Consider the following 27528-nt stretch of genomic DNA (forward strand, 5'->3'; position numbering starts at 1 on the left):
GATATCTGGACATAGAAGTAGGCTAGAGTTAACGCAAGATAAAATACAAATGCCCTATGATCTAATTTATCAGCTGTCACAAATCTCTGGAAATTATAGGACTATACTTGTATGAGCTCTTTTGTTTAGCTAGCCAGTCAGTATGTGGTTAATGCCAACCACACTGAAAACACTGAAAAAGTATATTATTTTCTTATTTAGCCACGCTTAAAATGTAGGCTATAGGGGGGGGGGGGGGTAAATCAAAGCCTAGACGTAAAGTAGGTAATCATAATGTAGCTTGTTGTAAAGCTGAATTGGAGGCGTGTGCTGTCGCAGTGGGAGCGCGCAGAGGAAGGGAGGGCAATCTTGTCCAGACGCTAAAAGACCCAATGGCTGGAGCACGGTGGCCAGGAGCGCTGGAACGCGACAGGAGACGGTGGACTGACAAACACCACGCGAGAAGAAGCGCTACTGAATGGATGTATATAGGATGACAATGTCACTGGAAGTGGAACATGAAGAGTGCTTTCAGAGGTAGTCTACGCAATCGGAGTCGGTGCGTGTGCGTCATTTCTGCGCCTTGCCATTTCCAAGGAGGAACTGCCGTCAGGTGCCAAATATAAGCGGGGACGCGGTATAAGTGAATGGAAGCCCCCGAAAAGCACCTGCGTCAGGAGTCAGGACAGGTACATTCGAATGAGGCACGAAGATGACTTGCAGTTTAGTTTACCACTCAGTGAAGCGTTCGAACATCAACTGACCACTTGAATAATCTGACAGCCACGATATGCGTCCTTAGAAAAACGTCAGTGAATATACTTTTATAAAGTTCCATAGACTTTTAGGTCGTGATATGACCTAAGGTCAGAATTATTTTGGAAAACAAGACATCAAAGTTATTTTTTCCCCCCCGTCAAGATTGAACAGAACTAGGTCAAGAAGTCACTGCTGAATGTCACAATAATTCACATTTAGTCCGATTTATTTATTATTATAACCCATGATCTGGAATGGACCGAGATTTGACCCTCGACATTCAAATGCTATCACTCTCCTGGACCTCCTGGGCTGTCACCGCCACTGTGGGCACTGCCACTGTGGGCCTCTGATTCCACGGATCCAGAACTTTCACCAATGAAGCAGTACTCCCGGTGGGCCCGCCTCGGCCTGCTCGCTGTGTGTACATGCGCATGGCTGCTTGTTGGGGTCCAGGGATGCGGACCCGGACCCGGTTATGGCATCCGCTCCAGGCCTAGGAAGCTCACAGCCATGCACTACAAGCAGTTCGTTCCCAACTTCTCCGAAAACAACCTCGGGGCCAGTGGGAGAGCAGAGGGCAAGATCACACGCAACTCGGAGCGCTTCAATGAACTCGTCTGCAACTACAATCCAGACATTGTCTTCAAGGATGAAGAGAACACCAACGCGGACCGCTTCATGACTAAGGTGAGACTGTGTGGTAGGCTATAGTGGTCACTGGTCAGTTAGGTGAAGTTCAAGTTACATCTCACATTTTGATCATCATTCTATGTTTGTTTACGCATGTATGCAGACAGTTACATGCAGGTGGCTGTGGTACCACCAAACATTTTTTTCAGTTGGAAATCAGTTAGTTTTGGGCAGCTACAATCAAGTAATTAGGTTGTAATGATTTGGGCTTTATCAGTGGCTGTTACTTTATTCTGGAGGATTCTCTCCTCCGTCAAATTGAACTAATACAACCCCTCTGATAACCAATTAACACTTTCCCTGTGTAGGAGAGTAGGCCTACCTTTTACACTTCCAAAGCTATATGTGCTATGCTTCTCCAACTCACAAAGCTGAAATGCAAAAAGATGACCCGTTTGCTCTGCTGTACTCTTAAGTCTAAAACTACCTTTTCACACCAAGCTCTGTAACACATAAACAAATATTCAACACAAGGTCTCAGCGATTTAAACACACTTCCACTCCCTCTTCGCAAGATAAGAAGATCAGGATGTAATTCAACACTACCTTCCAGGAGACCAAGTTCCATTTCCTTTTAATCTTTAACCACACAGTCTTTGTTATCGGTAATAAAACGATTCCTCTGACTGGTTCTCTGTTTGTTTAGGAGGGAAAGGCAGGTGAGGCACTAAACATGAATCTGTACTGTTTATTGGACCAGGAATGTCATTTTAAATATAGAGTCCAGCTGAATTGGATCACTCCCTGGCCTAAATGAGTTTGCATCTTTTAATCAACATCCCTACTCTCTGAAATATACTGAGTGAGTCCTTTTAGATCAGGTGGCGATACCCTCCCTGGAGTGACATGACTGTGATTATTTTGTGATGTGAATCTGTGTTCCTTCTCCTCCCAGAGTGATTCTATGTGATGGAAATCTGTGGTTGCATATGTTTGCCCTTCCCGGTGCCCAGTGTGCGGATGTTGAGGGTGTGTGCGTGCGTGCATGTGCCCCTTTCTTGCCCAGATGTGAAAGACACTCTTTGTGCGTCATTTGGAGACTCAAGAGGGGTCGCCTATACAGAATTCCCGCCTGCTGAAGTAATGGCACCGTTGGAAAAGCCGCTATTGTAGTTCCGACAATGTAACGCCTCTCTTCAATGGCATTGCGAGAAAAATGTACCCAGTTTGTTTTCTGGCCCTCTCGCTTTCTCACTCTTGCTGTCACATTCCCAAGTGCATGCCCATACATTCCTCCCCTCTGCCCTCTCCCTTAGTCCCAACCTTGGCTCTTGACTCCCCTACTTCCTTCTCACCCAGCTTTCTCTGTCTTTTCTCACTCCTTCCTTCTGTCTCTTACCCCCCCCCCCCCCCTGTCTCTCTCTCACACTCCATCTCTGCGTTCCAACTCAGCGTTCTTTTCCATATAATGGTCAAATGGTGAATTAAGTTAAAAGAAAGTTTCTATTCAGCAAGAGCAGACATCAGGCCACAAGACCTGCCAAGACAACACCAAGTCATGAGTGAATATGCTTTAAAAAGTCGACAATGAGTAGAGTGTAGCACCTTGGATGCTGACGTCATCATTTTTTGCCAGCTATTTTGTGACAATGCTGACAGTCTTATAACATTAGGGCCCACGGGGGTGTTGGAGTTGCTGTGTTAACATTTCTGATCAAATGTCTCAGGGGTGACACTGAGAAACTCATTCCTGGAACAGTCTGGAAAGAGAGAAAGAGAATGGCCTTGATTATTCTGTCACCCTTCAGAAAATGCCAAGGAATGTGCCAAACTCGCTACAGTAGCTTTGTTCTTGGTTGTTTGAGTAAGGAGCAGTGGAGATTGGCCTTTAGCAGAAGAAGGAGGAATTATGTGCGTCATCCGACAGACCTGGTCTACTGTAAAATCCTATTTTTATTGTTGCAAATGTTGCTTTATTATAATTGTAGAGAAACAGGAAACTGAGGTCAGGGAGAAGGGAGACATGCAAGACATGACAGGAGTGTGATTCGAAAAGATTCGGGTCCTTGGGACTTACTAAGAGCATGTGGATGTCCGTGCACTAACTGGCTGAGCCACCAGGTACCCCTTCTGAGTTAAAATAATACTCAGGATTTTGCAGAAGATCACAGTCAAGGATGAGGACTACAGATTCAAACATTAGTAGTTACAGTGCACTGTGGTGCAATACATAGTAGGTTAATTTCGAGTCTCTGCTTTTCCATTTCCTAAGAACACAGTCGAGGCACTGCAGACAGTGCCGTGCACAGCAGGTTAATTTCTACTCTAGGCTGTTTCATTTCTTGATAATAACTGATGACGAGCATCTTCGTGATTGCCAACACCTTATTTTCCGTCATCATATGTTTCAGTCATCAGTCACATTGCACTTACACCAAAATGAAATTATGATGACCATCAAAAACACTAATAGGGCTATATCTTGCGCCACCCCTTACCCCTTACCCCTTATTCATAAACTTATTTGCCATTTTTTACTATTTTGAAAAACCTTTTAAAATAGTTCAAATAGCCAATCTACATGCTCACAACGTGTCGATGTGGCTAGTTCGAAATAGTGAAAAATGGCAAATAAGTTTAGGGATCAGGGGTAAGGGCAAGATAGGGCCCTTTAAATGTCACAGCATTTAGTGTGTTTGAGCAACATTAAAAGTAACAGCATTCAAATTCATCATTCAACTACAGCTTAAATATTTACTATACAGATCCATATAAGACCCATCTCTCTCTCTCTCTGTCTGTCTCTCTGTCTGTCTGTCTGTCTGTCTGTCTGTCTGTCTGTCTGTCTGTCTGTCTGTCTGTCTGTCTGTCTGTCTGTCTGTCTGTCTGTCTGTCTGTCTGTCTGTGTATGCGTGCGTGCGTGCGTGCATGCTTGCGTGTCTCCCTCTCTCTCTCATTCCAGCGGTGCAAGGACTGTATTAACAGGCTGGCGATCGCAGTGATGAACCAGTGGCCAGGGGTGCACTTGCGAGTGACAGAAGCATGGGATGAGGACGGACACCACCCCACTGACTCTCTGCACTATGAGGGCAGAGCCGTGGACATAACCACAGATGACAGAAAGACAGACAAATATGGTCTTCTAGCTCAGCTGGCTGTGGAAGCTGGCTTTGACTGGGTGCACTATGAGTCCAAGTACCACATCCACTGCTCAGTTAAAGCTGGTGAGTTTTTAAGGAGCACGAGCTCACTCAGAGAGAATTATACAGTTTGCTATGATGTGTTGAGTCACACTCATCATCACAATGGAAATGTTGCATTTTCAGTCCTTGTCTTGTTTGTTGGTGTTTTCAGATCACTCTGTGACAGTAGAGAAAGGTGGTTGTTTCCCAGGCTGGGCCCGGGTGACTGTTGCTGGAGGAGGGCAGAAGGCCCTGTCATCACTGGCTCCTGGCGACAGAATCATGGCCCTGTCTGGGACAGGTCATGTGGTGTTCAGCCAAGTCATTCTGTTTCTGCACCAGGACCAGGACAGCAGGTCCACTTTCTTGACTCTGCAGACAGAACATGGCCATAGACTAACCCTGACTCCCCATCACTTGGTTTTTCTAGCCCCCCATGACAAACTCCACCACAGTGAATATCGGGCTTGGTTTGCAAGCAGAGCCAAGAGAGGTGACTATGTGCTCATCCATGGAGCAGGCGGTCGAATACAACCGTCTCGAATCGTCTCAGTTTCAATAGAGGAGGGAGTGGGTGTCTATGCACCATTAACAGAAGATGGGACTTTGTTTGTTGATGGAGTGCTGGCATCCAGTTACGCACTGGTTGAGGACCACAGCCTTGCACACTGGGTTTTTGGACCATTTCGACTTATCTCCTCCTTTTACCAGATGCTTTCGGGAGAGAAAACTATGACAGCTCACACTGAGACTCCATTGCAAAGTAGCACTTGGGTCCTGGACCAACTGGGTATATATGGAAATAATAACAGTCTAAGCTGCATTGACAATATGACTTTACCTCTACAAATGGACACTGAAGATAAGCAAAGACAAGCATCACATGTGCACTGGTATGCTAGACTGCTGTACAGTCTTGGGCGCACGCTTTTGGACTCAAAGTCATTTCATCCCTAAAAGCCTTCAGTTAATCACTGGTACATGTGTCCTACTGATAATCGTTTACTGTGTAGATAGATTTACACTAATGCCTTCTGTATTCCCTGTTACTCTGCCTTTCAATAAATGTAAAGCACTGGAAGGGCTTGTTTGAATCTATCCTACTGGAATTAGCATTGTAATGTACAGTAATGAATTTATATTTCAGTCACATTTTTTTAAATGATGACACAAATGATCAGAAAAGCCTATTTGTAAAAACAAATACTCATAATTAATGTATTGTAATTCATTTGTACATGTTATGTGTTTAAACTACTTCAATACATGCGTAGGACAAGTCATATTCTCAATTATTCAAATGTAATAAGAATGAGGTCTTTTTTTAAAGAAACAATAAAAGCTTTATTTTTGTACCATATGAACCATAATATATAAATGTTTCAATTTATAATTGTTCAATTAATTACATGTATGTCCTACCCTTTTATGTTATTAAAAAAAACACCCCACTACTGTATTTGTTTAGTTTGAGAGTAAATTGACCTCATTAAGGCATTGTTACTTTTTGCTTCGCTTGCGAAACATGCTGCTTGCTATATGAAAGTCTTGAAATATGGAATTGCGGAAATTGCGGAAATGGTAATTACGGAAATTGCGGAAATGGTAATTGCGGAAATTGCGGAAATGGAAATTGCGGAATTGCGGAAATTGCCGAAATGGGAATTGCGGAAATGGAAATTGCGGAAATTGCGGATTTTATTTTTCATTTTTTCTCAAATACTCAAAAATGATGAAAAACGGCTCGCTATAGTATGCCGTACGATATGGGCTATAGGATTATTTTAGGAGTCATTGATTTGAGTAATTGTTTGTGTAACAGAGGGTAAAAGCCCCGCTCCGTGGAAATGTAGACCAAAGTTAATAAAAAGCCAAGCCACATACTTAATATTCTTACACTGTACCCTACCACCATGTCTTTATCATAGTTATACTGTAGCTTGCCTTGTATCAGTGTTTCAGAAGATAACCCTTTCTACCCTTTCTTTGAACACAAGTATTTTTAATATTCCAAGATTGTGGGCAGGTTTTGGTGATGTGTGCTCTATGATTGGATCCGTTTTTATCTCCCTACAATACATTAGCTCCAAGGCAAGTTCTCCATTTGAACCAGTTGGTACAATTATTAAACACTGTTACCAGATTTGTTACAATATGAAACTAGGCCTTTATTAATTATCCTACATGTCTTTTCTGTCTTTAAAATAATAATAATTCAAACTGAGCATTCCCATATTTGTAAGAATATGTTAGGCAAGACAAGCAGAACAAAACAGTTGCAGGTTCCCGGATTGATACCCGGCTCCTCCTGGCTGCAAGTGTCCTTGAACAAGACACCCCCTAACGGCTCTTGATAAGCAGGTTGGCGCCCTGCATGGTTTCCTCCATCATAGTCTTGTGTGAATGGGTGAATGCAACTAATGACTATTGGAACTCGCTTTGGAGAAAGGCACTATACTCTGACATATAAATGCACCATTTGCCATTTACAGGAAGTAATATGATGTTATACACCACCCCCTTGTGGACATTATGCAATATGCCTTTGAGATGCGTTTGTGTAATTCCATACGAAAGGACATTATCAATATACAATTTTGTGGGAAAAAATAAACAATAATTATTATTATAAAAATTATAATAATTTTATAATAAAGTTTAATTTGTATAGCACCTTTCAAAACAAAGTTACAAAGTACCACAGAGAATCAAAACAAAAATAATACACATCACAATATACTACAGTATGTGTGCGTGCAGCCCATATGTGCAGCCGTGCATGCATGCAGGCGTGTGTGTTTCAAATACACTGTTAATTAATCATATGTTTAAGATTTCTTTTTCATACTGACATTTCATTTTAAAGTGTAATCTCTTTACTGTTATTTTACTGGCCAATATGTGCTCAAACCACTTTACGTAAATCAACCAAAGGCTGATTTGACTACTTTAGTAGTAGTAGTAGTTGTAGTAGTAGTAGTTTAGACTACTGAAGTAATAATTGGACTGTGTATTCTTGCATATGTATACATTTATCAGAAATTCAAGGCATGTAGACAAATTAAACCTAGATGGGGACAAAAATTACATTTTATTGTTCCATTTTATGTGCTGTTGTAAACAGCTGTGGAGGTATTTCAGGGGATTATCCTTGAGATAGAGGAGGCAGATGGGAAAGCACCCACTCTCTTAACTGGCCAATGGGATAAGCATTGTGACCTAATACCAACCTCTATTTACATCCTTTGGCCAATCACTGAACAGAGAGTCACGGTCTTCCAACCAGTCTCAGCCCCCCAAAAATCTAATCCAATCTTGCTAAAGCTGAATGGGGAGTTAACTAATCCTGTCAGGGGCACCAGTAAACCTATTTTCTAAATTAAAACCTGTACACCCATCGATTGGTCCATGGCTTTCTCATAGATTTGATGACAAAAAAACGAATAAAATACATTTCAAAGCCATCGTGCTTGAAAAATATAGCCAAAAATAGTCACTCAACACTAAAAATAGACCTTGTAATCCTCAAAGAATCAGTTTTATTAGCATAAAACGAAACGGATATACCACTGTCCACAGCACAGTAGGCTCAACCTAGGGGTTCATTATTGCTGTATTTTCAACCATGTGAAATAAAGTGTAGGCCTAATTAAAATCTGGATCTTCTATATATCTCCAGTGTAATTCTACAGCTATATTTCAATATATATCAACCAACACATTCCTTTGGGTTTGCTGCTGCAGAATTGTGACAGAAATAAAGGCAGCTATTAACAAGTACAGCTGTCTAAGCTCATGCTCTGAAACGACCACCATGAAATACAGCTTGGGGTGTTGGTGCAACTTGATGTTGTGTATCCAGCATATGACCGTGGTCCCACATCATCCCCTAGCCACAGAATAATTTGCTTCTTAGAAACCATGGTGACTCTTTATACAGCAGGGAAGTATTACGAGTGGTTATTTATATCGTGACAATAATGCACACTTTTAGCCAGCATCATGCTGCATACTTCTAGTATCTTCTCTCTTGCAAATACTCATTTACAGGGCGCACGTGTGTGTGTGTGTGTGTGTGTGTGTGTGTGCGCGCGCGCGTGCGTGTGTGTAGTAGACAGACAAACAGACAGACAGACAGACAGACAGACAGACAGACAGACAGACAGACAGACAGACATGTAGGTCTAAAGATCTAGGCTATAGGAATCTATAGAAACTAGACATCTAGGAAGTTCCCAATGTCAAGGAATATTAAGGCTTGCATAAAAGTTGAATCATTAGTCTTTCTTGAGACTGTAGGGCTTGGCAATCCTAGTTAAACATTGTATGTCACTGTAACCTCTTGTGAATTCAAAAGTCACGTAGTCATATAGTTTGTTTTGCAGCATAGGACTTTGGAATGCAAAGAACATTCACCATTTAAAAGATGGTAACTATATACAATCTAAATTCTCTCTCTACATAATCCTGTTTTCTTCACCAGACCCGAAACAGAACCTGCATGGGACCCAAACTAGTGAAAATGGCAGATTTACAAGCTCACAACACAAGCATGTAGATCTGCTATTTTCACTGCTTCTTCAAAAGTTTTATTACATTCATGGAATTCCTTTGGATTTTATTAATTTCTTTTGAAAATGAATAACAAATAGTAGTAGGAAATAACAAAAAATAATACTCACGACCAATAACAACTGGGTGCGCGGCTCACAAATGAGTCCGACCCAGGGTTTGGGAACCACTGGTCTATAGGCTAGTCTCAGACACAGAAGCCCCTACTCATGCATTGCTGCAGGAAGGTCACTGCCCAGGATCAGCTGCAGATCAGCCCACTTAACAGGTGCACATTCAGTGCTTCGAGTGCAAATAATCTGCTAGCCATTTGCTAAATTCTGACATAACCTTCTGTTGTTCCTGAGGATCAGTCCAATGACACCCAAGCCATGCCTAAACGGTAGATTCCATTTAGTTATACAAAATAATCCGAAACACATTTAAATTTTAAAATCATGCGTGTTTTAAGAGTTTTTCTTACAACTGGTCTGGATGAGATTTTGCACACTTCCTAGTTCCTACTAAGAAACACTAAGAAACACAGTTTCTAGGGGAAGGCAGATCTCCCTCCGTCTTTAATTCCTTCACTCCATTCACTTGACCGATAAACTCTTGACCCAGTAGGCAGTATGTGACCTCTACGTGCAGACTGCAGAGAAATGCAACACTGTAACAGGAAAAAGTTATTTATTTATTTTATAAATGTGTGTTTTATATAGGTAACCTTATGTCACTTCACACCCTATTTGGGGACACATGGATTTAATTAAGAAAAGACTATCCACTTTAATATATATAAAAAGCGAATAAAATATCAATGACTGCACATTAATGTAATAGGTTAATTAGGTATTAGGTTACATGAGAAGACGAAATTACCTCAAAGATTTCAGGTGTAACAGTACAGTACAGTACAGTACAGTAGAGGGACTCCCTGGGGACCCCCACACGGAGTTGCACCACTTACGTTAGGTTAGTTTAAGTTCTGTATCCCAGGTGGGAAATTTGGGGAATTATATCATAAACTGGTAACTGGATGGATGGATGAATGGATGTCAGCAAAGGGCAGGGATGGAATGGTGAAATAAGTTAGATATTAAATGTTTGTCTAGTTTATCATGTTATTGTGTTATAGCCTACAGTTATTATAATGAAGTGACTCTTAATCAGGCTCAAGCATACATGGTGTGCAGATCTAGCACGCTGATGTTGCTTTGGTCTGACAATCATTACAATCTAATGAAAAATGGCTTCCCTGATTCTGAAAATCTAATGACAACTATCCCCACCAGTGGTCTCCAGATTTAAATATTACAGTATTCCATTCTACAACCATTGTTGTAGCTTACTATACTATACATTGCCGTCTAACATTACCTGCACTGAACCCCGGAATAAAGATCCACTAATAAATAGTAACAATACATTCTTGTTGCAGAGCAGCGCCCGTTGGCATGAATAAATATTTCACGTCGTTATTAGCTAGCGATAGCTGGCTGCTAACCACTTGGAAGAACACACTCGTGTGGGTGTGTGTGTGTGTGTGTTTTCGCGCGCACGCACGCGTGTGCGTACGCGCGTGCGCGTGTATGTGGACGCACGCAAACGCAGTTCAGTGAAGTGAAGTGATGTTGATGACCCATACAAGGGTACCCATGGCAAAGTTGAGCTGCAAATCTAGGTAGATTCATGTCCGTGAACGGCTGGAACTTTGGGGGGGAACTATTTATTTATTGACATCTCAACTAAAGTTCGCGGATGGGATGTCAGATGGGGACGATTTTAATTGTGCAAACTTGCAGCGGCTTGCACGACCTCGAAGAGAGCGAGATTCCAGAACAGAGCTGGGGCTAGCTAGCTTAGTTAGCCTCCAAAGCTAGCCTCACCACAGTTGGGCAGTTGTTGAAACTTGGGGGGCGCAGCAACTTGAAACACCCCCCCCCCCCGGCCCGGGACGTCCATGGTCGGCGGCTCGCCCCGGAGGCGCCGAAGGATTCTACTGCGGGATTTGAAGCCGGTTTCGACGCGTATTACGCATGAGTTTGTCGCTTAGCTGGCTAGCTAGCTTAGTTAGCGCATTAGAGCTAACGTTATCCATCCAATATTGCACTTCCCCCCACTCTGCTCTCCCTCAAGCCGGCTAGCCACAGCCTCGGTCCCCCGGTAGATAGATGCAATGAGACGACAGGCAGCACTGTGGGGAAAAGCTGCGTGCTTGGCCGGTGCTGATGTATGAGGAGGACCGGACATTTCCACTGTAAAGGTGAGAAGATGCTGGGCTTTTATTGAAAACTTCTCCAGAGTACAGAGTAGTAGTACACACACACACACACACACACACACACACACACACAAACCACCCTGACCTTAAACCGATGGAGGAGGGAGGGGGGCGCTGGGCAGGCACAGACTGTAAACACTTTATAGACGCTCGACAGCAAAACAACGCAGTTGCGACGCTCCAAAGTGTCGACGCGAGTCGTGTCGACACTTTGTTCGGTGCGACATGACGTGATTGTGCTTCGGAGGGACGAAGAATCACGAATATGTATCCTAAATCTACCCTCCGACACGTTAGCTCGTGCAACACCGGGTCGCGTCTACTTGCTGGGATACTAGCAGACTCCCTCCTTCCTTCCCCCGGTCATCATAACGCGCATACACACAACCTGCGAACTTGTGTTTCAAATGCTCGGTGGTTGTGTTGCTTTTGGTGTTTGTTTGCACGACTCGGGTTGTTGTGACCCGTTCGGGGTACGTGCAGTCACTTAGCTGCTGAAATATAATAAATGGTCCTTCATTAGGCAACTGTCACAGTAGTACTCACTGGGCTGTAGGCTATCGCCTGGAACGGGACAAATCCTTTGATGTCGGTTGTTTACATTGAGCGACACGGCGATTAGGTTGCAGTTGTATCGCGTACACTCAACACTGTCTTCGTTGTGGTTCTTGTGTAGTTGAAATGTGTTTTCCCCCTTGCTGTTGTTTATATTTTTGCAATATAAATAAACATGGCAAACACTAACTTGTTGGTTGATTATAGCGATCGTTTTACCATGTTATTACGGAGGTTATAGCTAACTTCATTGTGACGCCTTGTATTAATACTTAATAGACCTTTATTTAAGCATTTAAATGGATACGTTTTGGTTGAGTGTATGTTCATTTGGAAGTGTGCTGTTACTGTGTTGGATCCGCCCAACTCGCTTATCACATAATGAAATCAGAAAGTCGGCACGACCATCTTAGATATTAAGGAGCATTAATTTAATTAGAATGCATGTAGACATGCATACGCACAGAGTTGTTGTTGCACGTATTGTGTTAAAGAGTGTTATAACTGAACATTGGTCTTGCGTTCCTTTTTGCCAGTCTAGTAGTCTGTATCAGTGAACATTTTATTGTATAATTTTGTGGGAATGGGAATTCACTTGGACACCAATTCGTTTTTATTGCAGCTATGATGACAGTCAAGTTGAACACATGCCACATCACATTACCAAAAACAACATTTGTACACCCCAAACTTGTATTTTTGTCATGTCAGCATCAGCAAGCAGCACGATGTTTTGGGTATGTGTTGATGGAAAAAGAAAGATGGAGAGCCTGTGCATGTGTGACGTTGTGAGATACATTGGGAGATTTGACGGCGATCGACACTTATTTGGGGGAGATACTTGCTAATGTTCGCACTAGCTGTCCCGGGGTATAGCCAAGTAAAAACATACCGGGGTGTATGTGAATTCATCAATTGAGTTGGTTGCTCTCTCTCTCCAGTGTATCGGTTGTAATTTGCCGCCGTTATGGGCCCAATAAATCGACATTAGCTTAGCTAAACCTAACCTACGTCAGCTGCTGGGCACAAAATGGTAATCTCCTTGTCCGCTATGGTCTCATATTCGGTATTTTTTTTTTGTTAATGACTCGACTCCCGGCGGCGGAACGATGGTGTGAATGGCCGCGGTTCAGTACGAAATGAGCACAGCTGCAACAGGAAGTTCTTTATACGGAAGTTGTATTTTCTTTGTGTATCCCGTTTTATGGTTGTTTTATTTATGAAAACAACATTTTAATTTCTGCCTTTTTTTCTATCGTCCATGCGTTAGCTGTTCCGGTTTGGATTATGCATTGCTGGGTAATCAAGTACCTAAATGGTTCAAATGAATTCTGCATGATTCGTGTGCTGTGACCCCCGCGCTATTTTCATGAGAGTTGGCATCGGTTTGCCCTGGTCTTAACGAGAATAATGCGTCGAAGCGGAATCAACTCAATTGAGGCCATAACAACCACATTTTGTATTTACATACATTCTGTTGTTGAGGAATAGACACGTGTTCTCGTTGCTTTTGGATAGCTCCTAAAGTTAGTGCATAGTTTTGTGTGCCATACAGGGACTTTAAATATTTTCCTCTTTATGTTTATTTTGTACTTAAATGTATGTAGTTAGCTATTTGATTATTTTTATGTTTATATGGTCATATAGAATTGCACATCACATAACTAAGTTAACTAACAACTTCACATTTGTGATGCCAATCTAGGTGTGATGTAATCCAATCTCCCAATCATTTCTCGAGATGTGCAGAGGTCACATCACTGACACATTTGTGACATGATCACTATAGAGATGAACCTATACTAATTCTATTTCTATGCCAGGAACAGTGTTTTTTTATTTAGTATTTAGTATTAGTATTATATTTATTTAAATGTAACTCTTTAATGTTGCAGATCTCTCGCAAGGAGGTCAAATTCAGTAGAGGGGATGGACGAGCAGAAATCAAACTGCGAAGAAAATGACTCTGAACCTACGGGTAAGTTTGTTTGTTTTCACTTCAGTTATGAAAGAACGGGCAGATGTGTTGTACGTTGTTGTACTCTGTTGAGTACGTTGTTGTACCCTGTTGAGTACCTTTTCAGATGTGTTGTACGTTGTTGTACCCTGTTGAGTACGTTTTCAGTACAGAAATCCTGACACGTTCATCCCTAGCCCCGCAAGCAGAACCCGAATGTAGTAAAGTTTCTGACACTTTTATGACTTTACTGCATTGGGTCCTGCTTCACGTGGGGCTGTCGCCAGTTACGCACAAACAAATACAATGTAACACGCCATGAGACGGACTTCTGCGCGCTTTTACCATGGTTATTCATGTATTGACTTACGAATGTGCAAACTATAAGTACCTTACATACCATACCGACACATCTCCTGTGTCGCGGAAGCCGTTAAGTATTTTTAATCCATGATTGATTAAAAATGTCGCTTCTTCCTACCTTGTTTATTGACACCTCATTGTACCGCCTATCTGGCTAGCTAGTGGTGCTACAGCTATGACGGAGCAGATCAAAGGCAGGGACGTTGCCCGCAAAGCCAACCGCACATCGGGAGGCGGTACAATAAACGGTAAATAAACAAGAAGAAATCAAAGCGACATTTTTAATCAAACATGGATTAAAAATACTTAACGGCTTCCGCGACACAGGAGATTTTATCAGAGGTATGTAAGGTACTTGTAGTTCGCACATCCGTAATCAAACACAATACAAAGCGCGGTAATAGCGAGCAGATCGAAGAAAGGTTGAGTTTTTTATATCCGCGTTCCAACAATCGCATTGGAAAATCTTAGCTTGACCAGGGACCCTACGGGTCAGCCCGGTTCGGTTCGGATAGGGCTGACCCAGGGGGTTCCGAGAGGGGCTAGTTCATCCCCTGAGTTGCGGACGTTTTTTTTCTATGGAGAATAACATTAGGTCATCTTAAAATTGTCTCGTATAAAGCATTGTGGTCCAAAAATAAACAAACTGTCTCAGCGATATCGGGTAGGTGGCACTGTGTAGTTTACAATAGTCAGTCACTCATATTTGATCTGTTTCTAGCGAAAATGTAACTAATTCGACGGCAGTAACATTAGTGATTTCTCACTGCCAGTTGATGCTTCATAGCCATATGAATATAACTGCCAGGTTTAGGATTAGGTATTTTTGGAACACAGTTCATATTTGACGTGCTATAAGAAAAAGTCTATGGGAATTCAGAATGGGGGAAAAAAAGCGACCCAGGTAGGATCATGTGTAAATTACTTCAGACTTTAGTGGTCTATAGTCTATACTAGTATACACCAGACAGTGGAGAACAGCAGTTGACTGCCCATATATGAAGTAACTTTCAAGGATATCCAACTCAGGCAGATATACTGTACATAATTATGTGAGATAAAGCGCAAGGAAGGGGAAATATGAATGAGTAGATTTGCTTTACTCTCATTCAAACTACGTTTAATTCATAACATACAACAACATACAGACCAGTACTCTCAAGGTTCAAATGTGCAATAATCATTTGAAACATTATCATGCAACAGTAAAACAAATACATGGTAAAAACAAAAACAAATTCGTTTTGCAAGCATGTAAAATATGATGGCAACAGAGAACACCTACTAAAACCCACAGCAACATATTACACATGCAGAATTTTAGTAATAATATCCACACATGCACATTTACAGCTGATGACAGAGCCCCTGCAAAGCAGCCTCTCTCCTCTGAGGTGGAGTCTGAAGCCCCTCCTGCTGTAGAGGATGTGTCTGATGCTACTGCTGCCACTCCCAGCACACCCGCGTAAGTATAGCTACCTCACAAATACCCCCAAGGCCAATATGAACAGTTATGCATTCATAGCCCCCAAAGGGAAACGAACAAACATGCAAACATGTTTTATTTTACCTGTGGCAATGCAGGGAGTGTGTGAGGGCCTGCGCGCTCTGTAACTGCGTGGATCGCAGCCTGCATGGACAGCGGGAACTCCGACACTTTGGGCCATCTTCCGAGCAGCCGACCCTGGAGCCCGCAGCTTCCTCACTGCCAGGGCCTGGGAACGATGACCTGTCTTCCATTGGGTTTTCCGACTCGTCCTGTTTGGCAACGCTCTTCGATGACTCAGGTGTGACTTCATCTCAAATCAATATCACGATTATCTCAAACCTTTGACTCAATTACTATAAATTATTAATTAACGTGATTATTTATTTATTGTTAAACGAAGTACTAAGTATAATACAGGGTTAAGCAGTTAATCAGTTTTTTTTAAATTATGAGCTGAATCGTGTATTAGAATGAGTTTTAATCGATTTGTTGATATATGATACAGTATATACATGCTAAAAAGCACAAAAAAACCTGCTTCTCTATTGATCGGTTAATTGCCCAGCCCTAACTCAGGTTGGTCTCTAAACATTATTTGGCAGTCATCTTCGTCACGATAGATAGATAGTGCATATGATACATTGCTGAATAGAATAGAGTACATCATTTATCCATTTTGATTTGTGATTATATAGGCCATTGTAATTATCAATTAGTATTATTTCCACCAGGAGATCACATTCTCATCATGGTTGTTGTTTTGTGAACAGGGGGTTGTTGGGTCCATCACTGGTGTGCAGTGTGGTCCGACGGGGTGAAGGAAGAGCTGGAGAATGTGGACAAGGCTGTTATCTCAGGGACACAGCGGGTGAGTTCGCTGGATCCACAGACGTAGGAGGCAGCTTGGATGAGTGCAAATATACAGTATTTGAATTGTTTTATATGGTTTTTTTTTCTTTAGCTTTGTGAATACTGCAAAAGGCTGGGTGCAACTATCCGATGCCACGCTGAGGGCTGCTCACGGTTCTACCACTTTCCCTGCTCTGCGGCAAGCGGATCCTTCCAGTCCATGAAGCAGCTGGCGCTCCTCTGTCCAGAGCACATAGACAATGCACAGGAGTTGGGTAAGGAGACCCAACTGATTTCACCAAGCTGATAAACATCCTAATTGTCGGTGCATCGTCTCTAAATGGCAAACGTTTTGTGTGTTGTATAGCTGGCGAGGATGCTTGGTGTGCGGTGTGTGACTCTGCGGGGGAGCTCCAGGACCTGCTGTTCTGTACGGGTTGTGGCCAGCACTATCATGCTGCCTGTTTGGAGATTGGTGCCACACCTATCCAGCGGGCAGGATGGCAGTGTCCAGACTGTAAAGTGTGCCAGACGTGCAGGTGAGTCCCACCTTCCATATGTTCCTGGACAGTTCATGATGTTTAACCCATTTAGACCTGAGCTCGATTCTACAAAATGCCTTCTAAATCCTAACCGTTTTCTGAAAAACCTGTCTGTCAGTGGTTCTATTTCACGTCAGAATTATAATAATTTGGCCACGGACCCCCATCTGAAAATATGTTGTTCCAACTTCCAGGGACCCCCCCCAGAAGCAAAGATTTGAGTTAAAAACGTTCCTCTGAAAGAATATATATTCAAAGATTTGCGCGACATTTTCAAGATTTTTCAAAACCGGTGACAACCTCTTTTTAGTGCAGAGCACCGACCTGTTGTTTACACATTAACACCAGCATTAAGTTGCTCCATATGTTTGTTAGATGAACAAACTAGTCTCCCATCTGCTATTACCTTTCCATAATGAGTGATAGAATAGTGCCAGAGCCTTTTTTTTAACAGGTGGGCACTCAGCGCAAACGTTAATTCTTTGCATAATATTTGCATTGCTGATTTTGAAAGTTTTTTTCCTATTTTAAAGGATTATTTTTCTCTCTACCTATTACAAAAAAATCACACCCGTGTGAAGTGAGGGGCGCTCTTATCATCGTACATCATCATGACATAACATGTCGATTTGCTCAGACACATATGATGTAAATTCTCATTCTCATTCATCCACTGTAAACTAATCATGTATAATTTATAATCACGTGTCCTTATTTATCCAGGCAACCAGGTGAAGACTCTAAGATGTTGGTATGTGATGCCTGTGATAAGGGCTACCACACCTTCTGTCTACAGCCAGCCATGGAATCTCTTCCCTCTGACCCATGGAAATGTAGAGTAAGTTCTTTTGATAAACACCATCAACAAAAGGGTCCCCCTAGCAATTTTGTTAGTGTTTTTTGCCACTTAACATTTGAAAGGATGTGTCGTATGTGTGTGATGAGTTTTTCACTCTTTCATGTCTATCTCAGAGGTGTCGTGTGTGTACGGAGTGTGGCGTCCGTGGACTGGTCCTCCCAGGCTCGGCCCAGTGGTTTGACAACTATGCTGTATGCGAGGGCTGCCAGCGTCACCGCAGCTCTGTGTGTGGTGTCTGCAGCAAAGCTGCCAACCCATCTGCCTCTCTGCAATGCTGCAGCACGTGTCACAGGTCAGCAGCGCAAAACCGGAGAACAAAGAGCCTTCATCAACTTTATATAGGCGGATGAAATTTACATTTTCGCATTGAGACTTTCGCATCTCAAACCCTGTTTCTTTCCAACTTCTCAGGTGGGTGCATGGTGAATGCGCTTCTTCAGTGACACCTCCAGAAGAGAAATGTGTCTGCCTGCTCTGTCAGGAAGCCCAACAGCAGCTGGCTGTCACTCAAAACGGCACAGGAGAGACGCAAACCAGAGAGGCGTGTGAGGAGGACACTGAAGGACACGTGGATTCGGTGGATGAGATGACAATCCAGACAGAGGCCGTCGAGGCCAACACAGAGGAGGCGGGTCCATCGGAAGTGACAGTCGGACAGACTGGCACGTCGGAAGATGAAGTCCTGCTGGCTGAGGCCGTGGCTGATTGCGAGGAGCCCATGGAGTTGGGTGAGTCTACATTGTCAGATACTTGAATGTGTCCTTATATTATCACCACTTTACCAAAATACAGCTGAATGGAAGTTAGAAGGTTTTTGACCATTAATGTGGAGATAGGTATTATTTCCGTCTGACTTCGTCATTCTAATCAAAGGGAGACAAACCACCTAACTCCACAAGTTTAAGTTAGGTGATTTGACCGACGGTGTCAGAAACCAATAGTTAGGAGGTTTAGTCAGAAGCGCTTTTAGATACTTTTCATTGGTTCAATATTTGGAAAACACACACACACACACACACACACACACACACACACACACACACACACACACACACACACACACGTAAAAGGTGTTCAATAGCACTGATTTATTAAAAAACTAAATATATCAAAAAAGAGTTGAAAAATCGATTTACCAGTAGCTGTTTTTTGCCCGACAGCGACCAATGCCGACTATATGTATGTTTGTATGCATGTACACACGTGTGTGTAAGCAAGTGTGTATTCTATGGATTTAGGGGTGGAGGCTGAAGTCGTTGAGACTGTAGAGGTTGAGGAAAACACCATGGAGGAAGGCCTGCAGCAGTTGGAAACGGAGCAAGCCATTTCAGAGATGGTCACTGGTCCACCTGAGTCTACAGGTAAATACTCGTCCCATTATAGAGATAACATCATCTTTTGTAATGAACCTGTCGCTGTAGTTGATAATTTGATGATAGCGTACGTAATGATAGATGCACCAATGAAAACACTAATCATCCCGCCCCCCCTCCCATACATTCCTTCACCCCAGAAGAAGAATGTGGAGAGGCAGAACAGGGGACCTCTTGTCTACCTGTTGCTGAGGAGAGAGCAGGAGAGGCGGCCAGCCAGCTGGCCCAGGCCAGCCCCCCACAGGACTCCATGGCAGAGACCCAGTCTAATGCTTCTAAAGCACGAGCACCGCCGGTGTCACAGCAGGGCCTTGAGAAGATGGAGCAGCAGGAACCCTCATTAGAACAGAAGTCGGGGGAGTTATCAAAAAGCAACTCTGAAGAAGGCACGTCTGCAACGGAGCTGTCGCTTGATGAGGCTCTACCAAAGCCCTCGGTTCCACCCGCCTCCCCTGCAGAGGCAGACACTGTGCTCATGTCGATGGATGAGACGGACCAGGCGGACGGCGCTCCTTGTCGGGACGCCGGCTCTCCTCTCTCCCTTTCTTCTCCCACACCACCTTCCCCGTCGGCGGACACACAGGAGGCCGATGCGGAGGAAAGGCTGCTACCTCAATCCGAGGAAGAGGAAGAGGAGGACGAGGACGATGAGCAGGTGAAGGAGGAAGCAGAGCACAGGGAAGTGACGATCAAGCAGGAGCCGCGGGACCCCCAGGAGGAGCAGGACGTGAAGCCGGACCTTCTGCTGGACGACACGTCCAACATGAGCCACGGAGACGAGAGCAGCAGTGGCTTCCTGGGCTCTCCAGCAGAGGCTGACCCTCAGCTCTCAATGGAGCTCGTACCTTCCACCCGCTCGCGTGCCGACTCCCTGCTCACTGAGACGGACGACTCGTTGCCCTTCGACACCTTAAAGTGTGACGGAGATAAGGTGAAGCGGAGAGGCTCCCCGGGTCGTTCGCGGATCAAACAGGTAAGGTCTCTAATGTTTAATGACATTAGCCTATTGTTTAAATAGTGAAATGCTCCTCAGTGTTTGACTCTTGATTGTAAAAATGTGTGTAATTGATTTAACGTTTTTCAATGAATTAAATTGCTGCTAGATAACACATTGCACTCTGATTGAGGCAAATGAAACCTGAGGATTTAACTGAGTAATCTCCTTTTTTTTATTTTTATATATATATATATATTTTTTTTTTATCCCACGATTTTGTAACTCATTTTTCACCCCTTTGTCAGTCATCTAATGTGATCCTAGGCTCTACACACCCTCCACCACCCTAGTCTCCATATCCCCTTTCTTCAGTTGTATCGTATCTGTTCCATCCTAGTAGCATGCAACATCCAAAGGTCATGAATATGCCAATTCTAATCACTGCCAATAATGTGGCCTGACTTTCAGGGGCGGAGCAGCGGTTTCCCGGGGAAACGGCGGCCTCGAGGGGGTGGCGGAGGAAGGGGCCGTGGCGGGAGGTCAAGACTGAAAGCCATGGCCTCCTGCATAGATGCCTTCTTGGTACGCTGAAACACATGCAATGTATCTCACTGCTGAATTAATGTCTTTGCATGTGTATCATGTTTCCCAACTGAAATTCTGCCTGCAAACCCGCAGCTAAGCATGACCACAGAACCTGGACTGAGTAGTAAGGAGGAAGAGGAGGAGGAAGATGACACCATGCAGAACACGGTGGTGCTCTTCTCCAACACTGATAAGTTTGTCTTGCTCCAGGTACAGCTTCCCTTCCTTCTTGACATTTCCACTTGCCCTGTGGCATTTAACCCATTCTGACCGGGCACCCATTTTGGTGTCGGCATCATGTTATGCTTTAGCTATTGAAAAATAGCAGATCTACAAGCTCATAGCGCGCCACCGAGTGGCGCGCTAAGAGCTTGTAGGTCTGCTATTTTTGAAAAATCGAAGAGCGACTGACATTTTTAGAATCTGATCTCAGGTCAGAATGGGTTCATCAGACCAGTTGTGTGTCCAGTGGAAACCTCGTATGAATCTGATCTCAGGTCAGAATGGGTTAAAACCCATTCGTACTTTGTCAGCGTGCCAAATATAGCCGATCAACAAGCGATGTTGTGAGCTTGTAGATTGGCTCATTTCATCGCGCAACCCAAAGTATAAATCAAGCATGACTTAACCAAGCACCACAGGTGTCACAATTTTGTCTTTAACCCAAACTATTCTCTTCCTTGTCTTTTTTTTCCCCCTCCCCAATCCTCCCTCTGATTTCACAGGACATGTGTGTTGTGTGTGGCAGTTTTGGAAAGGGAGTGGAGGGGCAGCTCTTGGCTTGCGCTCAGTGTGCCCAGTGTTACCATCCGTATTGCGTCAACAGCAAAGTAAGTATAGGTCTTTTATCTATTCTTACCATTCAAACCAACGTGAACATCCGTGGAGTGAAATGTCATTATTAGAGAACGACTGATGCCAGATTTGTCATTCCGATCACGATTTTGGAGAGTCCTGGACCAGTGATTCTCAAAACTTTCAGGCTGCAAAATTTGGTATTGAATTGTAACTTTAGAAATGTGCAGATACCCTGTGTTGTATGTTTATTGTTGTGAGAAAAACAATATTAAGCTAATCATCTGGGGACCCCCATATTTCTTTGGGAATCAATGTCATAGACCAGTGGTTTTCAACCCTTTTCATATCGAGGCACATTATTGTCTCCACCAGGCCGAAAGGCATGGGGAAAGAGTATGTTTTGCACTCCGTCCGTCCATGTGTCCGTATATCCATTACCAGCTAATCTCCGGCACCGTTTGCCCCAAGTTTTCCAGAACGGCCTGTTATAGCGCCACCAGGAGGCCGACTTTTGTAAAACACATTTTTTGCCATTACTACTCAAATCGTTACACAGTATCTCTATAGTCATGTGCTCAAGACGGATCTGTCCAATATTTCATATTCCATCCTAATTGGCTAACATTGGCTTTCAAAGTTTGCAGGACTAGCCCGTTTTGAACAAAAAGCCTCAATAAGGCAGCGTGCAATTTATGTGAAATCTTTCACGCACTTTCCTACTAGGCTGAGGAATATATCCCACTCTTTTCACATTGGCCTGTTATAGCGCCACCAACGGGTGGATTTTTGCAAAACACATTAGCACAAATGGCATCCTTTTCACATTGGCCTCTTATAGCGCCACCAGGAGGCCACAACCTGGTGGAGACCTGCATAATTGCTGATACCGATGTCGTCCAAAAAAGTCAAAACATGTCTTCCATATGGGACAAAGTGGTATATTGGTGTGGCTCTGGTCATGACATCTTTTTCTTTGTAGATCACCAAGATGATGCTCCGTAAGGGCTGGCGGTGTTTGGAGTGCATCGTGTGTGAGATGTGCGGGAAGGCCTCAGACCCTTCTCGCCTGCTGCTGTGTGACGACTGCGACGTGAGCTACCACACCTACTGCCTGGACCCGCCCCTGCACACCGTACCCAAGGGCGGGTGGAAGTGCAAATGGTACAAAACATTGCCTTGATCGGCCTTATACACAGCCAAGTCCTCGGTGGTCATTTATAACTCGAGCGTGTACAAAATGTAACCAAATGGACCCGTAAGGGTACATGCACACTAGGGAGATAGAAGCGGATAAATGAAGACTTGAGGAGTTCTTTTTTTTACTGTGTAACTTTGAATGGGGTCAAATGGAAATGAATCCATCCCAATTTGCATATTATGTAAAATGTTTGTGCCTCAGCTCTTCATTGGTGATTCAGAGAGGCCCCAGTTCTTTGCTTCTTGTTACTGTAGCAAAAAAAAAAAGGAAGAGAAAAAAAAATCCTGCTGCAGTTCTTCGTCTCCACATATGCTTCAGTAACTTTTGACATCCAATGGGGAGATGAAATGGGTTTCTCATGCATGTTTCCGGCACTGCTTGGTTGCAGGTGTGTGAGCTGTATGCAGTGCGGCTCCAACTCACCGGGGTTCCACTGTGAGTGGCAGAACAACTACACCCACTGTGGTCCCTGTGCCAGTCTAGTCACCTGCCCCGTATGCAGAGAGAACTTCATGGAGGAGGAGCTCCTGCTTCAGTGCCAGTATTGCGACCGGTGGGTACCGCTCATTAACCCATTCTGACCTGAGATCAGATTCTAAAAATGTTCTTCTACATCCTGACAGTTTTCTGAAAAATCCATGTTCCTATGTCAGTGGTTCTTCGATTTTTCAAAAATAGCAGACCTACAAGCTCGTAGCGCGCCACTCGGTGGCGCGCTATGAGCTTGTAGATCTGCTATTTTTCAATTTTTCAATAGCTGAGGCAGGCAGAGTCTACAAATGTCTGTTTTCTGAAAAGCCTAATGTTGCTATGTCAGTGGTGCTCAGACCTTTTCATGTCAAGGACCCCAAAAAATGTTGTGAGTATTATGTATTTGCCTGCGGACCCCATCTCAAAAAAGATTCTGGGTTAAACGTTTTCGCTTTGGTCATAATTTTGTTCAATTTTATTATTGAAAGGATAGCCCCTTGAGAGGCAGCATCTCATTTTACAGGGATGTCCTTTAAAATATATATTGAAAGATTTGCACAAAAGAAATCTCGATCATTCAAAGCTTCTTTCTACAAGCTTCTAATCTATGAGCTTGTACATGTGCTATTTTTGAATAGCCAAAGCATTTTAAATCTAAAATGACACGGATGCTTTCCCGGTTTTAACAGGTTAAAGACGAGACGCACACGCACAACAGACAGAGTGGCTGGTGGGGGTTCATTATATTTCCGCTAATTAAGACTAGTGGGGAATAGATTATTTATGTTTGGAATCTTATCATAAATTATTCCATAACATCTTTCATATGAGGATGCCATTTACGTTGTAACAAGAAGGATGCGTGTGTCATGATTGTGTGTTTATGTGTGCGCGTGTGTCTACGTAGATGGGTGCATGCTGTGTGTGAGAGTCTGTACACAGAGGATGAGGTGGAACAAGCCTCCGATGAGGGCTTTGCCTGCACATCTTGCACCCCCTATGTCCCCAAACCCGTAGGTAAGTGCAAGACAATTTTTTTTGTTACTTTCGTGTTCCCTAAACAGTGATTTTTGAGTGTTATAGAAATGTTTACTGACTGCGTTGTTTTTTCCTTTTCTCTCTGCCCCCAATGCTGTCGTTTTTGTTCACAGTAGTGGAGTCTGCTATAATGGCTTCCATAAAGATTAAAGAGCCAGGTTTGTTGAGTGTTTTGTTTTAATTCATTACAACCAAATAACATCAAATTGACCTGCTATTTCCTGATCTCACTGAAATTTGCAAATGTGATTGGCCACACAGAGCCTCAGTTTTACCGGTTGGAGGGTGTGTGGCTGACCGAGTCAGGCATGTCCCTGCTGCGCAGCATGTCCATGTCTCCTCTGCACAAGAGACGTCAGCGGCGCTCCCGTCTGGGCACCTTGTGTGGCGAGGGTGGTCCTGATGGCATTCTAGAGCTTAAAGAAGGAGAGGGAGATGGGGATGAGGGCAAAGGTGTGTATATGTGCACGGTTTTCACAAATTCATCAACGTAGGAAACGGTTTTGAAGTTGTTGTTTATCCTCTCGAACTTTTCCCTTGTCTCTTTAGCCTGTGGAGAGCCCATGGAATGCGAACCTAAGATGGAGAACCCTGGTAGCCCAGACAGGGAATGTGGTGCTGACAGGGACCTGGGTGCAGATGGGGGTATTGAGGGCATGGCTGATTGTGAGGGCCTCAAAGGGGGTGCAGAAGAGACGGAGGATAGCAAGAAAAGGAAACGGAAACCCTACAGACCTGGTATGTTTAATAAAAAAGACACCAAATAGGCCATGAGCACAAATACTGTATGTGTTTGTTGCCCTGCCAATGTTAACACATTCATATGCACTATTTATTTTTGCCATATCTCTTCCAGGTATTGGAGGCTTCATGGTGCGACAGAGGAAGTGTCACACACGAATGAAGAAAGGGTTTTTCGCACAGCTGGCAGGGGAGACTACGTTAGATGGACAGCCACTGGAGAGAACCATTGAGGAAGGTAAGCGACGCAACCAGATTGTTTGCTTTACTATTGGACAAATTACAAATAAAAATGTTACACTATCATACTAACTATTACTAACATTGTTAGTAATACATTTGCATCTTCATCATACAGACACACACACACACACACACACACACACACACACACACACACACACACACACACACACACACACACAGTTAATTACAGCTCAAAACTTATCTATTAGATCGCCTGCAGTTCAAGAGCATGTTGTGAGCTTGTAGATCGAGAGATCAGCTATTTTTGCTACTTTAGCGAAAAGAGCTGACTTTTGAATTTCATTTTTTGAATGGAGTGCTGCATATTTCATGCTGGTAATAGAACATCAAAACAAGGTGGCACCATCTTGTTGGTTGTTTGTGTGGCTTGGCATTATGTGAATCACCTTATTTTGAAAATTTGTCTCCTAAAACGAAGGTTGTCTATCTATAGGACCCCACCCTGACACAGACAATATCATGGATCCCAAACCAGCAGAAGGGGAGGAACAGAAGAAACGGCGGGGCAGAAAGAAGAGCAAACTTGAGGACATGTTTCCAGCTTATCTTCAGGTTTGTGATTATATAGGGTTGGGAGATATAAAGTTTTGATCATGTGGTTGACCAATCGACATGACAATGGCCCATTGGCCATCACCGATGATGTCAAATAGAGAGGAGTTGACATTTGAGTCATGTACTGAAACTGATGTCAAATAGAGAGGAGTTGACATTTGAGTCATGTACTGAAACTGATGTCAAATAGAGAGGAGTTGACATTTGAGTCATGTACTGAAACTCACTGAAAGCAATGTACTGTGTGTCAGAAGAGTATACTCAAGGCACTGTACTGTGTCGACACAATTTCCTTCTACACCAAACCTCAAGAGTCTTCGCTGAAAATAGCCGATCTGCAAGCACACAATATGTGAGCTTGTAGATCTGCCATTGTTACTGAACGTTTGCCTACAGAATAGAGTCACTACTAGGGTTTAGGTGGTGAAAATGTGGAGGTGTGTATCTTCACTTAATTTGTTTTCTCCATTACTTGCGTTTCTCTACCTCCCTCAGTCACTTCTCTGGTTGTCATAGCTGTTTGCATGCCAAGCAGCATAGCAGTGTCTTTGCAGGTCAATGGGACCATAGCCTCGATACCCAGGCTTTCATTTCGTCCGCGCGAAAAATGAAAATGAAAAATAACACTGAGGAAATTATTACCAGTGGAATTCAAACGAGGCTATGTGAGGAAAATGAGGAGAATGGCTGAAGAACCCACCACACCGTCTAAGAAAAAAACCAACGTGTACCGACTCTGTGGAAATAACTTTGACAGTCTGTTAGAATAGTATACTCCAGCAACCACGTGGTTTCTGCTTCTGGTCGACACAATAACAGTGCTGCACTGGGGGGAGGAGGAGAGACCGGGGCTGACGGACAGATCGGTGAACCAATCAGGGTGCGCGTTTTTCTGAGCCTCCCATCTAGGCCAGAAATGTCTAGCGTTAGCTCAGGCTAATGGGACCATAACTATCATCGCAACGTCATTGTCCACGTGAGGTTGGAAGCATTGATGAAGAATCGTCAACGCCCAGATCGCTATACGTCATCGAATCTAACATTTTCCACACCTATTAAAATGTAATATCAGCAAGGACTCTTACTTAACATCTGCAGAAGGCCTTTGTAGAATCTGCCTCAGGTCTTAATGGTTTATTAAAAGAAACTTCAAAAATCTTGATCTACCCCTGCAGGAGGCTTTCTTTGGGAAGACACTGATGGACCTAAGTAAGAAAGCTGTCATGGTGCCCCCAGTGCAGAGGCCAGGAATGTGCCCCGTCAGACCTGCACTAGGGACAAGACCTTCTGCCCCGGAGGGTAAGACCTCTGAGTTGACCCCCTACGAATGGAACCTCTCAGATGATTTGTCACATGGTTCAATACATAGTGTCTGCATGGATTAAAGTTCTCAGTTGCCACAACTGATTTGGATTAAATAGCAGTCAGCATCTTTTATCTTTTATGGAAGCATGAAACAGCGAAAATAGCCTATCTACGGTAGATGGGTAGTTTAAGATTAAAGCATTTGAAGTGGTCAAGCTAGCAATATGTTCAGATGTGCACAAATCACACATTAGGACG

At 43.5% G+C, this 27528-nt stretch overlaps 2 protein-coding genes across 7 annotated transcripts in view; both read left to right on the top strand.

Annotated features, from left to right (window-relative positions):
- Window positions 1–404: 404 nt before the first annotated feature.
- dhh (desert hedgehog signaling molecule) lies at window positions 405–5938 on the top strand. Its single transcript, XM_080763664.1, has 3 exons — window positions 405–1428; window positions 4334–4595; window positions 4726–5938. Exons 1-3 carry the CDS (start codon window positions 1117–1119, stop codon window positions 5508–5510), a joined length of 1359 nt encoding a protein of 452 aa, XP_080619790.1. The 5' UTR covers window positions 405–1116; the 3' UTR covers window positions 5511–5938.
- A 4805-nt stretch (window positions 5939–10743) lies between these two features.
- The window catches only part of kmt2d (lysine (K)-specific methyltransferase 2D), a 44692-nt gene continuing 27907 nt past the window's right edge, over window positions 10744–27528 (top strand). For 2 of the 6 annotated variants that reach the window (XM_080764259.1, XM_080764264.1), the window contains exons 1-24: window positions 10744–11370; window positions 13839–13921; window positions 15617–15728; window positions 15848–16050; window positions 16523–16620; window positions 16714–16876; window positions 16969–17140; window positions 17867–17981; window positions 18116–18294; window positions 18414–18730; window positions 19241–19363; window positions 19516–20348; window positions 20781–20894; window positions 20991–21107; window positions 21623–21727; window positions 22675–22856; window positions 23282–23446; window positions 24272–24381; window positions 24516–24560; window positions 24664–24855; window positions 24952–25140; window positions 25259–25381; window positions 25829–25962; window positions 27141–27264. In XM_080764259.1, the coding sequence (XP_080620385.1) occupies window positions 13873–13921; window positions 15617–15728; window positions 15848–16050; window positions 16523–16620; window positions 16714–16876; window positions 16969–17140; window positions 17867–17981; window positions 18116–18294; window positions 18414–18730; window positions 19241–19363; window positions 19516–20348; window positions 20781–20894; window positions 20991–21107; window positions 21623–21727; window positions 22675–22856; window positions 23282–23446; window positions 24272–24381; window positions 24516–24560; window positions 24664–24855; window positions 24952–25140; window positions 25259–25381; window positions 25829–25962; window positions 27141–27264 (3964 nt within the window). In that variant the 5' untranslated portion in view covers window positions 10744–11370; window positions 13839–13872. Of the gene's footprint in view, window positions 11371–13140; window positions 13243–13838; window positions 13922–15616; window positions 15729–15847; window positions 16051–16522; window positions 16621–16713; window positions 16877–16968; window positions 17141–17866; window positions 17982–18115; window positions 18295–18413; window positions 18731–19240; window positions 19364–19515; window positions 20349–20780; window positions 20895–20990; window positions 21108–21622; window positions 21728–22674; window positions 22857–23281; window positions 23447–24271; window positions 24382–24515; window positions 24561–24663; window positions 24856–24951; window positions 25141–25258; window positions 25382–25828; window positions 25963–27140; window positions 27265–27528 lie in introns of those variants that run through there. The other 4 variants (XM_080764262.1, XM_080764261.1, XM_080764263.1 and 1 more) reach the window with 4 other exon arrangements.

Source organism: Protomyctophum bolini (assembly GCF_963924005.1).
Source record: "Protomyctophum bolini genome assembly, chromosome: 5".
NCBI lineage: Eukaryota > Metazoa > Chordata > Actinopteri > Myctophiformes > Myctophidae > Protomyctophum > Protomyctophum bolini.

Coding starts and splice junctions, on each gene's coding strand:
- dhh (XM_080763664.1), top strand. CDS start 1,117: ATGAAGCAGTACTCCCGGTGGGCCCGCCTCGGCCTGCTCGCTGTGTGT. Junction 1,429..4,333: donor CGGACCGCTTCATGACTAAG/GTGAGACTGTGT, acceptor CTCTCATTCCAG/CGGTGCAAGGACTGTATTAA. Junction 4,596..4,725: donor CCACTGCTCAGTTAAAGCTG/GTGAGTTTTTAA, acceptor TGGTGTTTTCAG/ATCACTCTGTGACAGTAGAG.